Source organism: Hemitrygon akajei, chromosome 11, assembly GCF_048418815.1.
Source record: "Hemitrygon akajei chromosome 11, sHemAka1.3, whole genome shotgun sequence".
Classification (NCBI taxonomy): Eukaryota; Metazoa; Chordata; class Chondrichthyes; order Myliobatiformes; family Dasyatidae; genus Hemitrygon; species Hemitrygon akajei.
Window position 1 is genome coordinate 105,691,177 of NC_133134.1, and position 13,659 is coordinate 105,704,835.

Consider the following 13,659-nt stretch of genomic DNA (forward strand, 5'->3'; position numbering starts at 1 on the left):
TTTTCTGGCCACCCCTCAATATATCTACTTCCTATAACATCTAACTGTTTTCTCTAATGAATTGGCCTGGCTTTGACCCATGTTTCTGGTTGTTGATCACCCATTGTATAAAGATAATGGCCCACAGGTCTTTTGTTGTTAAAGCTGCTATGAGGGGCATAGATAATGTGAATGTTTTACATTTTAATCCCATTTTATTTTCCCAACATTTTTCCCCAGAGTTGCAGAATTGAGAACAAGAGGACATCGGTTTAAGATGAAAAGGCAGAGGTTCATTTGATACCTCAGGACCAACCTTTTCACCCATTGAGTGCTCAGTCTACGGAATGAGCTGCCAGAGGAAGTGGTTGAGGCAGAAAAATGAACAAAATTTGGACAGTACTTGTACAGCGACATGGATAGAAAATGTTTGAAGGGATTTGGGCCAAATACAGACAAATGGGGCTGTCTTAGATGGGCATGTTGGTTGGCATAGACCAATTGGGCTTGAATGACCTTTTTCCATTCTCTATGACTCAAATTTCTTCCACAGTTGTGATCAGGATTCTCCCTCTGCCACTGATCTCTCAAGCCCTATCAACCCCCAAAATGTCTGTGTATCTTAATTTTGGTCGAACGTCCCCCCCCACAACCTGCCCATTCCCACTTACTATCCCAACATTAGTGAGCATGTTTCATCTGCCTGGTTCCACAGCTGCGGAACTACTGTTCCAAACTATTCTGACTTCTTCACCCACACCTTTTAAATTAATCATCGAGTCACAGAGATGTACAGCACAGGAAGAGGACCTGTAGCGCAACTAACCTGTGCCCAATTTACACTAATCTTGTGTTAATCCTATGTTATTCTCCCCACATTCCCACCAATTTGTCCCAGGTTCTCCTACTCACCTACGCAGTAGGAGCAATTTATAGTGGCCTATCAACCTATCAATTTGCACAACTTTGGGAAGAGCCCAGAGGAAACCATTGCAATTGCAGGAAGAATGCGCAGATTCTACACAGATGGCACCTGAGGTCGGGACTGAATCTGGGTCTCCAGCGCTGTCTCAAATGTGCTTAAGTTTTTGATCACCTTTTCCAAAATCTCCTTGGGTGTCTCAGTGACAATTTCAGTCTCACAATGTTTTTGTGCTGCCCCGTCTTGTTGCAGTACATTAAATTACTGGTGTTGGCAACTGTTCTGTCCAACACCACAAGAAACTGCAGAGTATTCAGGTCACAGCTCAACACGCCATGAAAAGCAACCTCCCAATCATGGACTCTGTCTACACTTCTTGCTGTCTTGGGAAAGCAATCAAAATAATCTGGAGACTCTACCCCGAGGAACATCCTCTCTTCTAACTCCTCCTATCAGACTGAAGATACCAGAAAACACATACCACTAGGCTCAGAAACAGCTCTAAGCCTCTTGATCAGACCTCTTGTACCACAATTGATATCACAACTTACGTCTTCAGGACCTTGTATATTATTGTCTCCATGTATTACACATTTTCAATAAACTGTACACTCTACTCTGCATTGTGTTCTTGCTTTCCCCTTGTACTACTTCCATGTACTGTGATGAAATGATCTGTATAGGTGGCATGTAAATCAAAGTTTGTCACTGTACCTCAGAACATGTGACAATAATAAACCAGGTAGCAACATTAATGTAAGTTACTGTTAATACTCTTTGTCAAATGCTGAAGAACATGCCATGTGCCAGCCCATTTAATTAAGACTGGGTGAGGGAAGGGTGAGGAGCTCTGAGTGAATAGTGAGCCACATTCTGCTGTCTTTTACAGAGTTGTACCAGCTAAGCATGCTGGAGTCAGCTGCCATCGGAACAACGGTGGGCAGGGTGAAGGCTGAGGACGTTGACCTGGGACAAAACTCTGAGATGACCTACGTGGTCAAAGAGGAGGAGAGCTCTGATAGGTTCAGTGTCATTACAGACCCAGAAGCACAGGAAGGGATTATCATTCTCAAGAAGGTGAGTGCTTGCAACGAGGATCTCTAACCTAGAGGCTGACCCTGTTCTATTCTGAGCTTGCTTCATCTAGTGCATGTAAAGCAAGATACAATGTCAGACTTACCTTTGACTTTGATCCAGATAATGGCGAGTTCAATGCACAAAGTTACCAAGTAGAGTGATTAAAGTTCTATCCAAATACTGAGATAATTGGTTTGGAAATGTGCATTCAAAGCCAACCATAATAACAGAAGATTTTCAGGTCAAGTGAAAATAGAAATAGAACAAAAAAGGTAGTCTACTAGATTTTATTAAAGTTCATCAAGTAACTATTGATTATTAAAGAGTAGGGTATTTGATATCTTTATACAATCTGGTTGATATGATTAATTTAAAATGCCCTTTGAACTGGGATAAAAGCTAAGATGTCAGGCCATTCAGGGGATCTTTTAGGACAAGAATAACATCTTCTCAAATTTGCAAGAAGACAATGGGGTAGTTTATGGGTTGTTTAGTATTTCCAAGCCTCAGCTGGAAAATAACTGTTATTTAATGATAAGAAATTAAAATTGACTTACCATATATATATCTTTAACTTTGCTTTACTTTAACTCTAATTTTTCTTTGATTTTGAAACACTTCTACAAGTTTCATAATACTTCCCAAATAGCAGTTACTCAATATTTCAAGGAATAGAAAATGAAAATCAAACTTGCAGATAGTGGAAATTGTACTTGTTAAAAGAAAGGACGGTTGACTTTGTAATTTGACTGTGTCAATACGCAGGATATGCCAGACCAATACATCGGGAGGTGGCTGCACTTGGCTCAATGACTCTGAACATCAAAGATAGACTTGCTTTGCAGTCTGCATCTTGTTTGTCTTCCCCTGACCAAGGAAAGTTATTTTTGTTTTTCTTAATTTATTTAATATACAGATATTGTTATGTATTCAGGCAACAATAAATATATATGAGTTAGGCAAGGGTTTTTATAACAAATAACACGTTTATTAAACACTGAAAACAAACCCCCCAAAAGTAAACAAACACTAGCTTAACCGGAACTCAGCTGCTGTGCAGCAGATTCACAGTTCTTAATAGCGTTGCAGTTCAAACAGTTCTTAAAGCGGTATTGGAAAAAAACAGTTCTTTAAAACGGTATGCCGAAAGTTCAAAAGCTCACAGTCCATTTAAAAGGAGAGACTTTTTAAGGCGATTTAAATTCTCTTCCACGTCGTTGTCCTTCGATCCCCGGCGTCGAACTTTCCCACGAAGAATTTTATGAAATATAACGGCTTAAAGGCACTGACCTTTCTTCCACACTATTCTCAAATCCTTTCTGGTCAAACCCAGGGATTAACAGCAAGAATAGTCAACGAAATCCTTCCGAATGAGGATCAAATAAGGGCGAACTTTCCACCGTCGAAAATCGATTCTCCTCGATCTTTAACTTCCAAACTTTTATCTTCACTCTCCACCAGCAAAGAAACTACTGGCAATGACCTTTTAAACTTTAGGCATTATATAAAACTTCATTTTTCAACTAAACTGCGTCATCACATTAAATCACGCAGTGGCATGAAGTCAGCTTGGCAAATCCCGCCACGAACTGCCCCACCCCACAGGGTGGGTCTTCCTTTTATAACCTGTAAAAAAAACCTGTCACATGACCTCTACTGGCAGGAAAATGACGTCACTCCACCATCACAAGACCATTACCTCAAGTCCAGTATAGCTTCAACCCCAGTCACGTGACAAGGGTACCACTGTCACGTGTCACGGGTACGTAACAATATACACTTACTGTAAATCAATTTTTGCTATATTTATCATGTATCACATTGTACTGCTGCCACAAAGTTAACAAATTTCACAAATAAATGTCAGAGATATTAAACCTAATTCTGATTCTGATTCATGGAAAATATTTTAATTGAAGTTCAATTCTCCAACATTAGCGCCAAACTCCAATATTTTTAGCATTGAAACACTTTCAACAATGTTCAGTTGCTATTGATCTGAATATATTGAGCACTATCAAAACTATACAAATTATGTACCTCGATAAAGTACACAGAAATGTGCTGAATTTAGCACAATGATCAGAGAATAAGTGGTGATCTTACAGAGGTGTATACGGTTATGAAGGGCAAGAGATAGGGTGACTGTGTACAGTCTTTTTACCAAGGATTTGGATATCAAAAATCAGAGGACATAATTTTAGGTTAAGAGGGTAGAGATTGAATAGGAAACCAAGGGGCAACTTTTTCACTCAGAGAGTGGTCAGTATCTGGAATGAACTGCCAAAGGAAGTGATTGAGGTAGGTTCACTAAAAACTTTTAAAAGGTACATAGACAGGTTTCCATCTGTTTCTAAAAGGCATCAATCAAGAAGAGCAGGGTTTGAGCTGCCTCAATGACTGTCGCTCAGTAGCACTCTCTTCTTCTATGATATAGTGCTTTGAGAGGTCGGTCATAGTTAGAATTATCTCCTGCCTGAGCAAGGATCTAGACCTGCTGACGTTACCCTACTGGTATAGCAGAACTACAGCAGATGCAAACTCATTGACCCTCTGCTTAGTCTTGGACCACCACATAATACCTACAGTAACACCTATGTCAGGCAGCTGTTTGTTGTTGCTCAGCATTCATCACCAACCTATAAACTTTAAAACTTCAGCTTCTGTATAAGTCTCGGCAACTGGTTCCTTGACTTCCTTATCAGGTGAACACTTACAGTGCCCATGAGAAATAACACCTCATCCTCGCTGACAATCAAGACAGGCACACCTCAAGGATGTGTGCTTAGCTGAATGCTCTACTCTCTCTACTCTCATGACTGTGTGGCCAGGCACAGCTCAACTATCTCCTGTATAAATCTGCTGTTGACACAACTGGTGCTTGCAAATTCTCAGATGTCGACAAGGAGCTGTACAGGTGTGAGACAGATTGTATGTTGAGTGGTGTTGCAACAATGACCTTGCAGTCAATTTATGTAAGGCCAAAGAATTTACTATGGACTACAGCTTTAAGATGCTAACATTTTTGAAGATCAATCCTGGACCTAACAAACTGATGCAATTATGAAGAAAGCATTCCGGTGCCTCTGTTTCAATAGGAGTTTGAGGAGATTTGGTATGTTGCCAAAGACTCCAGCAAATTTCTAATGATGTACCATGGAGAGCATTCTGACTGGTTGGATCGCTGTCTGGTATGGAGGCAGCAATGTACACAGGTTTGTAAAAAGCTGCAGAAGGTTGTAGACTCAGCCAGCTCCATCACGGGCAATAAACTCCCCGCAATAAGGGTACCTGTAAAAGGCAGTACTTCAAGCAGCTGACAACCATCATGAAGGAGCTTTATCATCCGGGACGTGCTGCCATCAATAAGGAGGAAAAGGAGCCTCAAGACACAGACACAATATTTTAGGAACAGCTGCTTCCCTTCCGCCATCAGATTTCTGAATGCTCCATTATACCATTAAAAACTACCTCACTGTTTCGCTCTCTTTTTTAATCAAACAGCAAAATTCCATGATATACCATATACCAATGATAATAAATCCGATTCAAATTCTGATTCCTCCGACAGCTCACTCCACATACTTACAACCCTTTGTTTAAAAAAAAGTTGCCCCTCAAGTAGTTATTCAGTTTACCCCCTCGCACATTAAACCTATGCCCTCCAGTTCTTAATTCCCCAAACCTGGAAAAATGACTATATGGAGAAAATACGTAAAGTACGGTTAAAAAATGTGGAATTATAAAATGTTGTTTCAACTGACAGCAAGAACCGTGGGAGGTAGATAACCAACCTTGTTTAAGTTATCTTATCTGTAGTCATAGTGTCATACAGCAGAGAAACAGGCCCATCAGTCTGTCTTGTGAATGCTGACTGTCAGGTATCTACCAATACCAATTTTATTTACCATCCTTTATTTCATAACCTTTCTGCTTGTTGGGATACTTCTTAAATATTGAAGGATTATTTTTCACCCCTTCATCTCAGGCACTGTGTTCCAGAATGCAGCTACCCTCTGGGTAGATCTCCTTAGATCCCTTTGTTCTTCCTATAATGTGGTGAGCAATACTGCATGCTATATTTCAGCTGCCACAAAACCTCTTGTATAACATTATACCAAACCCTGCCTTCTGTTACGCACTTTGTCCCATCTAATGAAATAAAACATTCCATATGCATTCTTCACCACACTATCTGCATGTGCTAACACCTTTAGGAATCTTTAGAATTGTATACTGAGTTCCCAAAGTTCGTTGATGCTCTCTGGGATACTACATAGTGTACGTCCTAAACTTACCACCCCTTCAAAAATGCATTAGCTCATTCTTATCAGAGCCCTGGGAATTATGGACCTGTAAATCTTACTTCATGGTGGGCAAATTATTGGAGAGGATTCTTAGAGAGAGGATATATGAGTATTTGGAGAAGCAGGGTCTGATTAGTGATAGTCAGCATGGCTTTGGTAGGGCAGGCACATGCCTCACAAGCCTAATTGAATTCCTTGAGGATACGACAAAGCACATTAATGAAGGTAGAGTAGTAGATGTGGTGTATATGGATTTTAGTAAGGCATTTGATAAGGTTCCCCAAGGTAGGCCCATTCAGAAAATCAGGAGGTGGGGAAACTCTGCTGTGTGAGTTTGCTTGCCCGTAGGAGGCAGAGGACGTAGTAAATGGAGCGAATCTTGCCTGGAGCTTGGTGACCAGTGGTGTTCCACAGGGATTTCTTCTGGGATCCCAGCTCTGAGAACTCTATAAATGACTTAGATGAGGAAGTGAAAGGGTGGGTTCGTAACTGTGCAGATAAGATGAAAATTGTTGTAGTTGTGGATAGTATGTAGGTTTACTGTAGTTTGAAAAGGGATACAGAGTTTGGCTGAGAAGTATTAGGTAGTGTTCAACCAGGAAAAGTATGAGGTGATTAATTTTGGGAGGTCGAATTTAAAGGCAGCATATGGAGTTAATAGCAGGATTCTTGGCATATTGGAAGAACAGAGGGATCTTTGTACCTGCATCCATTGATCCCTCAAAGCAGCCAGGCAAGTTGTTTGTGTCATTAAGAAGGTGTATGGTGTGTTGGTTTTCATTAATTGGGTGTTCAAAAGTTGTGAGGTAATGTTACAGCTCTATAAAACCCTGGTTAGGTCATAGGTAGAATACTGGGTTCGGGTCTGTTTGCCTCATTATAGGAAGGATGTGGACGATTTTCAGAGGGTGCAGAGGAGATTTACCAGAATATTGCATGGATTAGAGAGCATGTATTATGAAAATAAGTTCAGTGCACTATCTCGCTTGAGTTGGATAACTATACTTGGCTTTATAATGAGGGAAGGGCTTACTTTGCTTTTTTTTCATTTGTACATCAAAATGTTACAGCTGATCACAACATTGTCCTGCCATGACCCCCTTCAAAAGAACTGCAAGCCTGTTCTGGAGTCATGCACCAAAGAAAATGACATTAAATAGAATGGATGGAAATGGCATGGACAGCATGCACCATTCTCAGAACACAACAAGCAGGAAGGTTATGATCCATACAAACCAGCCCCCTTCGAGCTGTATGTCCCTTGTGTCTATGATGGAAGATTTAGGGAGCCCATCTGAATAACATTTAATGCTATTTTTGATAATCTTTGTCAACCTTGCTCTGAAGCCCCTCTCTCTCTCACTCTGCATCTCTGTGACGTCAATAAATTTTTATAACTTCCTTATTTCATAAACATCCGGTTTGAAAATTTGCCTTGCAACAGATAATGCATAACTAGATTCCGATATTGATTGTGGTAGGTTTTAGCCATTTGACATATTTGACTCCAAAGTTCAACATATATTTACTACCAAAGTACATATATATGTCATCATATACAACACTGAGATTCATTTTCTTGTGGACATAGTCAATAAATCCATAATCAAAAAATAACCACAATAGAATCAATGAAAGACCACACCCTGGGCATTCAGTCAGTGTGCAAAAGACAAACTGTGCAAATACAGAAAGAAAGAAATAACAATGATAATGAATAAATAAGCAACAAATTTCAATTATATGAGATGATGAATCCTTGAAAGTAAGTCTATATTTGTGGGAGTATTTGTAGAGCAAGTGAAGTTCAGTGCTGTATTCCGCATTGCTTGAACAACCTGATAGTTGAGGGGTAATACCAATTCCTGAACCTAGTGGTGTGAGTCCTGTGGCCCCTGTACCTTCTTCCTGATGTCAGCAGTGAGAAGAGAGCATGTCCCAGGTGGTGGGGTTCCCTGATAATGGATGCTGCTTTCCTGCAAAATACTTCATGCAGATGTGTGCTTTATGGTGGGGAGGGCTTTAATCATAGTCACAGAATCATAGAAAAGTACAGCACAGAAACAGGCCTTTTGACCCATCTAGTCCATGCCACACTATTTAAACTGCCTCATCCTATCAGCCTGTATCTGGATCATAATCCTCCATGCCCCTCCCATCGATGTACTGTGGCTATCCAAACTTCTCTGAAACGCTGAAATCCACTTCACATGCACCACTCTCACAACCATCTCAGTGAGGAAGTTTCATCTCATGTTCCCCTTAAATATTTAATCCTTCACCCTTAAACCATGACTTCTGGTTGTAGTGCCAACTAATCTCAGTGGAAAAAGCCTGCTTTCATTTACCTATCATAATTTTGTATCCCTCTATCAAATCTCCTCTTACTGTTCTATATTCCAAGGAATAAAATCCTAACGTTTTCAACCTTTCCTTAGAAGTCAGGTCCTCCAGTCCCAGTAACATCCTTGTAAATTTTCTCTGTACTCTTTCAACCTTATTTACATCTTTACCCATGATGGATTGCGGTGTATCCACTACTTTTTGTACGATGTTCCATTCAAGGGCATTGGTCCTTCCGTACCATGTTGTAATGCAGCTTGTCAATATATTTTCCACAACACACCTATAGAAGTTTGCTAGCTCTCCCTAGGAAAGCAAGACTGTAGTTATGGCAACAGTGGCTGTTGCTACAGTTTCTCTGTAAATTTACCAAACTGCAGAAATGAACACAGATCAGAAGAAATTTATAACTTCACAATAAATGTAGGTACACAAAAAGGAATTTCAAACAAACTGGGTGCAAAAAAACTTTTATACAATTGAAGCATACCTTGATATGCCATTTGGGTATCCATCCCATGTCCAATTGTGACTCCTTCCCCCACAAGCTGCCATCTGTCACTATCTGTTCTTCATCAGTCTCTGGTGTTGCTCACTTTAAGCACCATGCTATGTGTTTTAGTATTCCTCAGCAAAACCTGAATTCCTAAGCTTCCTGGCAAAATTCTGCCAATGAGTTCTAGCTGCACCTCTGGTTAGATCAGGCAGAGAATCCACAAACCATTGACTTCAACTGCAAGGCCATGGAAATGAAAGGAAAGGAAGTAGGCTCCATTTTATGTCATTAATTATGGACTGTATATGGCTTTTACTCATTAAAATTTTATAAAATGTGTCAATAATTTTATTTAAATATAAATTCATTTCAGTTCTTAAATCTTAGCAGTTTTTAAATGTTTCTGAATGTCAATAGCACCCAGAAATTAAGGAAAGATGTGATTGCTTTGATAATCAGCAAAGCTGAGTCACAAAATTAGAGAATAATACAGCTGTACACTTCAGAAGCAGGACCTTCAGCCCAAAACATCCATGCTAACCTTTTTTCTCATCTGCACTAATCCTATTTGCCCATGTTAGGACTGTATATTTTATACTTGCCTATCCAAGCGCCCGTATAAATGCTCCTTCAATATTGTGATGTATTTGATTCCACCACCTCCTGTGGCAGCACATTCTAGATATCAACCACTTTCTGTGAAGAGAGAAGTTTCCCCTCAGATCCCATTTGAAACTCCTTCACCTCACCTGCCTGTGATGATCAGAAAAGATTCTGACCATCTAGATATGCTTCTTATAACTTTATAAACTTCAGTCAGGTCACCTTCGCTCCAGGGAAAACAAGCTCAGCCTATTCCACTTCTCCCCTTATGAACGGGTTCTACTAAGAGTGATAACATCATACTGCCTGGATCTCTTGCTTATCTAACTTTTCTGGAAAAAAAAGTGATTAGTTTATTATTGTCACATGTATGTACAGAGTAACATGCTTCTCTGCTGTGCCATCCGGGCAGATCATACCGTACATACGGTTGCCATTGTAGTGTAGCGGTTAGCGCAACACTATTGCAGCTCAAGCTTTGGAGCTCACAGTGCAGTTCTGACATCACCTGTAAGGAGTTTCTATGTCCTCCTGTACATAGAATGGGTGTGTTGCCTCTGGGTGCTCCGGTTTCCTCTCACAATCCAAAGATGTACTGGTTAGCAGGTTAATTGTTTTTTGTAAATTGTCCCATGATTAGGCTAGGGTTAAATAGGGGTGGTTGCTGGGTGGCACAGATCAAAGGGCCAGAATGGCCTATTCCACAAAGTATCTCAATAAAATGCAATAAAAATACAAATATGTACAGTGAGATAGTAAAAGAAAACAGAATACAGAATATGGTGCAGCAGCTACACAGGAAGTACAGAGCATGTAAACAAATAACGTGCAAGGACCACATCAAGGTAGACTTTGAGATCAGAGGTTTATCTCTAGATTGTGAGAGTTCCATTCAAGAGCTGGTTATAACAGCATAATAGAAATTCCCCCCCCACCCCCCAAATCTGGTGAGGGAGTGATTGAGACATTTTGTGGGTGAGAATTGAAGACTCTCACCACTGTATTGCTCCATTATGTCTCTGGCCACAGGATTCTGGAATGCTTTCGCTCAGAAAGATATCCCTTATACATCTGGCTCAGATTAAGTCTATAGTATCTGGTTAAGGAACCAGAGGTATACGAGTAACAGGTTTCTATAAATTGAATAAAAACTTCCAAAATGAAGCTGGAATAAATATTTGAAAAAGAATCAAATATAGTCACCTCCAACCTGATGGCATGAACATCGATTTCTCCTTCTGGTATTATTTCCCTCCCCCTTCCCTCTTTTTCTATTCCCCACTCTAGCCTCTTACCTCTTCTCCTCACCTACCTATCACATTCCCTGGTGCTCCTCCTCCTTCTCTTTTTCCCATTGTCCACTCTCATCCCCTATTAGCTTCTTTCTCTCCAGCCCTTCACCTTTCCCACCCACTTGGCTTCACGTTCTACTTTGTCCTCTTTTCCCTGCCCCACCTTTTTACTCTAGCATCTCCCCTCTTCCTTCCCAGACTTAACGAATGATCTCGGCCTGAAACATCAACTGTTTATTCAATTACATAGGTGCTGCACGACCTGCCGAGTTCCTCCAGCATTTTGTATGTGTTGCCCTGGATTTCCAGCATCTACGGAATCGCTTGTGTTTAACAAATATTGCAAACCACTGGGGAAAGAAATGGATAACCCACAGATGGATAGGGTTCAACGTGTACTACAGAAATAAATGCACAATCTAAAGCGTTGGTTTCAGTCTGGTTACAAGGCAGTCTACCTAACCTGATGTGATTTTTTTCGGAGGTTTGAAACTGTGGCTCCATTTACTTTGTGAGTCCTTATGCACCATTCAAAGGTCCTCTTAGGTGCCTCAAAAATTAGTCCTCAGTTAACAAATATAATATTAGTTCTGTCCATTTGCTCTATATGTCATTGAAAGCCTCTTGAGTACTCTTTAGCTGTATGTTGCCTGCTTAGTAAAAGTGCACTGAATAGGTTGGTTGTAAAACATTGTAGGTTGTGTTGAAATTATGAAAAGTCCTATCATGACAGTCTTTTTTCTGGTTTTGCTTTGTGACTGTCTTACATACTGTAAGCCTATTTGTGCCTATAAATAATCATTGAATAATTAGCTCAGATCGATATATTACCATCTCTATCAGACACAAGTCATTGCTCATTCAAAAAATGTGCAGAGGTCACTATGTTTATTGCTAATTTGTGCAATTTTGCAGTTTAATTTGAAATAAACACTCTGGGTATGAAACTGAACAAATTATCAGATACTTTAGATGATGATCCCACTGTGAAAAATCAGATGGTTCAGCTCTATCTGAAACTGAATTTCCTAAATCATTCTCTAGCTGTGAAATGCTTTGCTGATGATACTAAAACATTAAGTCAATGAAGATGCATGAGAATATTTCCAGGAATAAGGAAATTTAGTTTTGAGGAAATATTGTCTAAAGTCATGGTATCAAAGGGCAATACGTCATGAATACAGCCCCTTCAGCCCTTCCAGTCCATGCTCAGCTCTTCTTATACCAGTTTGCTAATTCCATTAAATTTCCATAGATAACAGACAAGAGTTAACCAATCAAATAACCCCTATTCAAATAATATGATACCCAAGAAGCTTCTGGAATAATACAGAAGAAATGTAACCACTAGGAAACACAATAAACAATTACATATGCATAGGTAACTTTATAAAATGCAAGCAAACATAAGAAGATTAAACAAAGCAAAGTAAATAACAATTGAACAGCCTAATTCAATGTTCTCCACTTTGATTCTAAATCACACATTTAGAATCATTACATCTGAAAATTCAGTGGCAGTAAATATTGTGGTATCTTTGTTAAGTATAAAATATTTAAAAATTACCTTAGTTTTGGAAATATCAAAGGCTATTCTTAGGATGATGACATTGGTAGGTAAATTGTCTTTGTAAGTAGGTACAGTTAAATGAGTTAGAAATATTCTATTAATGATCGCCCTTATACAAGTAAAAAAGATGTAAATTATGATAATGCAAATCAGGACAAATATTATGACTCATAATTTTGAGTAACCACAGTTTTCTAGACTTACATAAATCCAATCAAAAATTAATGCATTGTAGTTGTTACTTTACGAATATGGTCAGCCAAATCAATTATGCCTTCAGGCTCACTCCTTGCCTAGAACTGCACAGGATCTCCCCTTATGGAGATGGGAAGAAGAGAAGATCTAATGCCATACAATCGTAAAGAAACTTCTTATGCATGGCGGCTATTTTGAAAGTGTAGTATTGAGATAACCAACAACTAGAGGCATTAACAGCAACATTAAATTCATATGATATTCACAAATGTAAATTATGAGTCATCTCAATTATCACATTATGAGTAGGCAAAAATATAACAACAACAAATGATATTAGAGCAAACTTCATAATGTCTCGAACTGTAGACTCTGTCAGTGAGAGTGCACTGGAATAGATTGGTTCACTGTAGCCCAACAATGAGACACTGAGTCAGAGGTTACTAGCACATTAATCACATCACTTATTGCTTTTATCAGATACTACTTTAGCTTTCTTGCAGTGGCTGAAGTGTATCCACTTACTTTCACCTTCTACTTTCACCACTGAGTTAGTAAATAACAGCACTTGATAAGGACCTTCACATCAATTTTCCAGTGGTTCCTTAAGTGGTTTCTTAATCAGGATTCAGTCACCAGAAATCACGGTATGACCTCCTTTTGTTGGATCATTCCAGGTGGCACAAACCTGTTGAGAAGCAGAATGGCCAACTTGGGTTAATTTCACACAATAATTAACTAACTTCTCTACCATATTCAGTTTCTCTGAGATTGAGGGTTCCTGGTAGTGGCATTAGACTACCTTGAATAGACTTAATTTAGTTTTCTTTTGGTTGTTCTTTTGCTACATACATTAAGACTACAGGAAGATCCGT

At 39.4% G+C, this 13,659-nt stretch overlaps 1 protein-coding gene across 1 annotated transcript in view; it reads left to right on the plus strand.

The window, feature by feature from the left end:
- The window catches only part of LOC140735884 (cadherin-22-like), a 1,045,938-nt gene that overhangs the window by 638,204 nt on the left and 394,075 nt on the right, over window positions 1-13,659 (plus strand). The window contains exon 6 of the mRNA XM_073061457.1: window positions 1,791-1,978. Within this exon, the coding sequence (XP_072917558.1) occupies window positions 1,791-1,978 (188 nt within the window). The remainder of the gene's footprint in view (window positions 1-1,790; window positions 1,979-13,659) is intronic.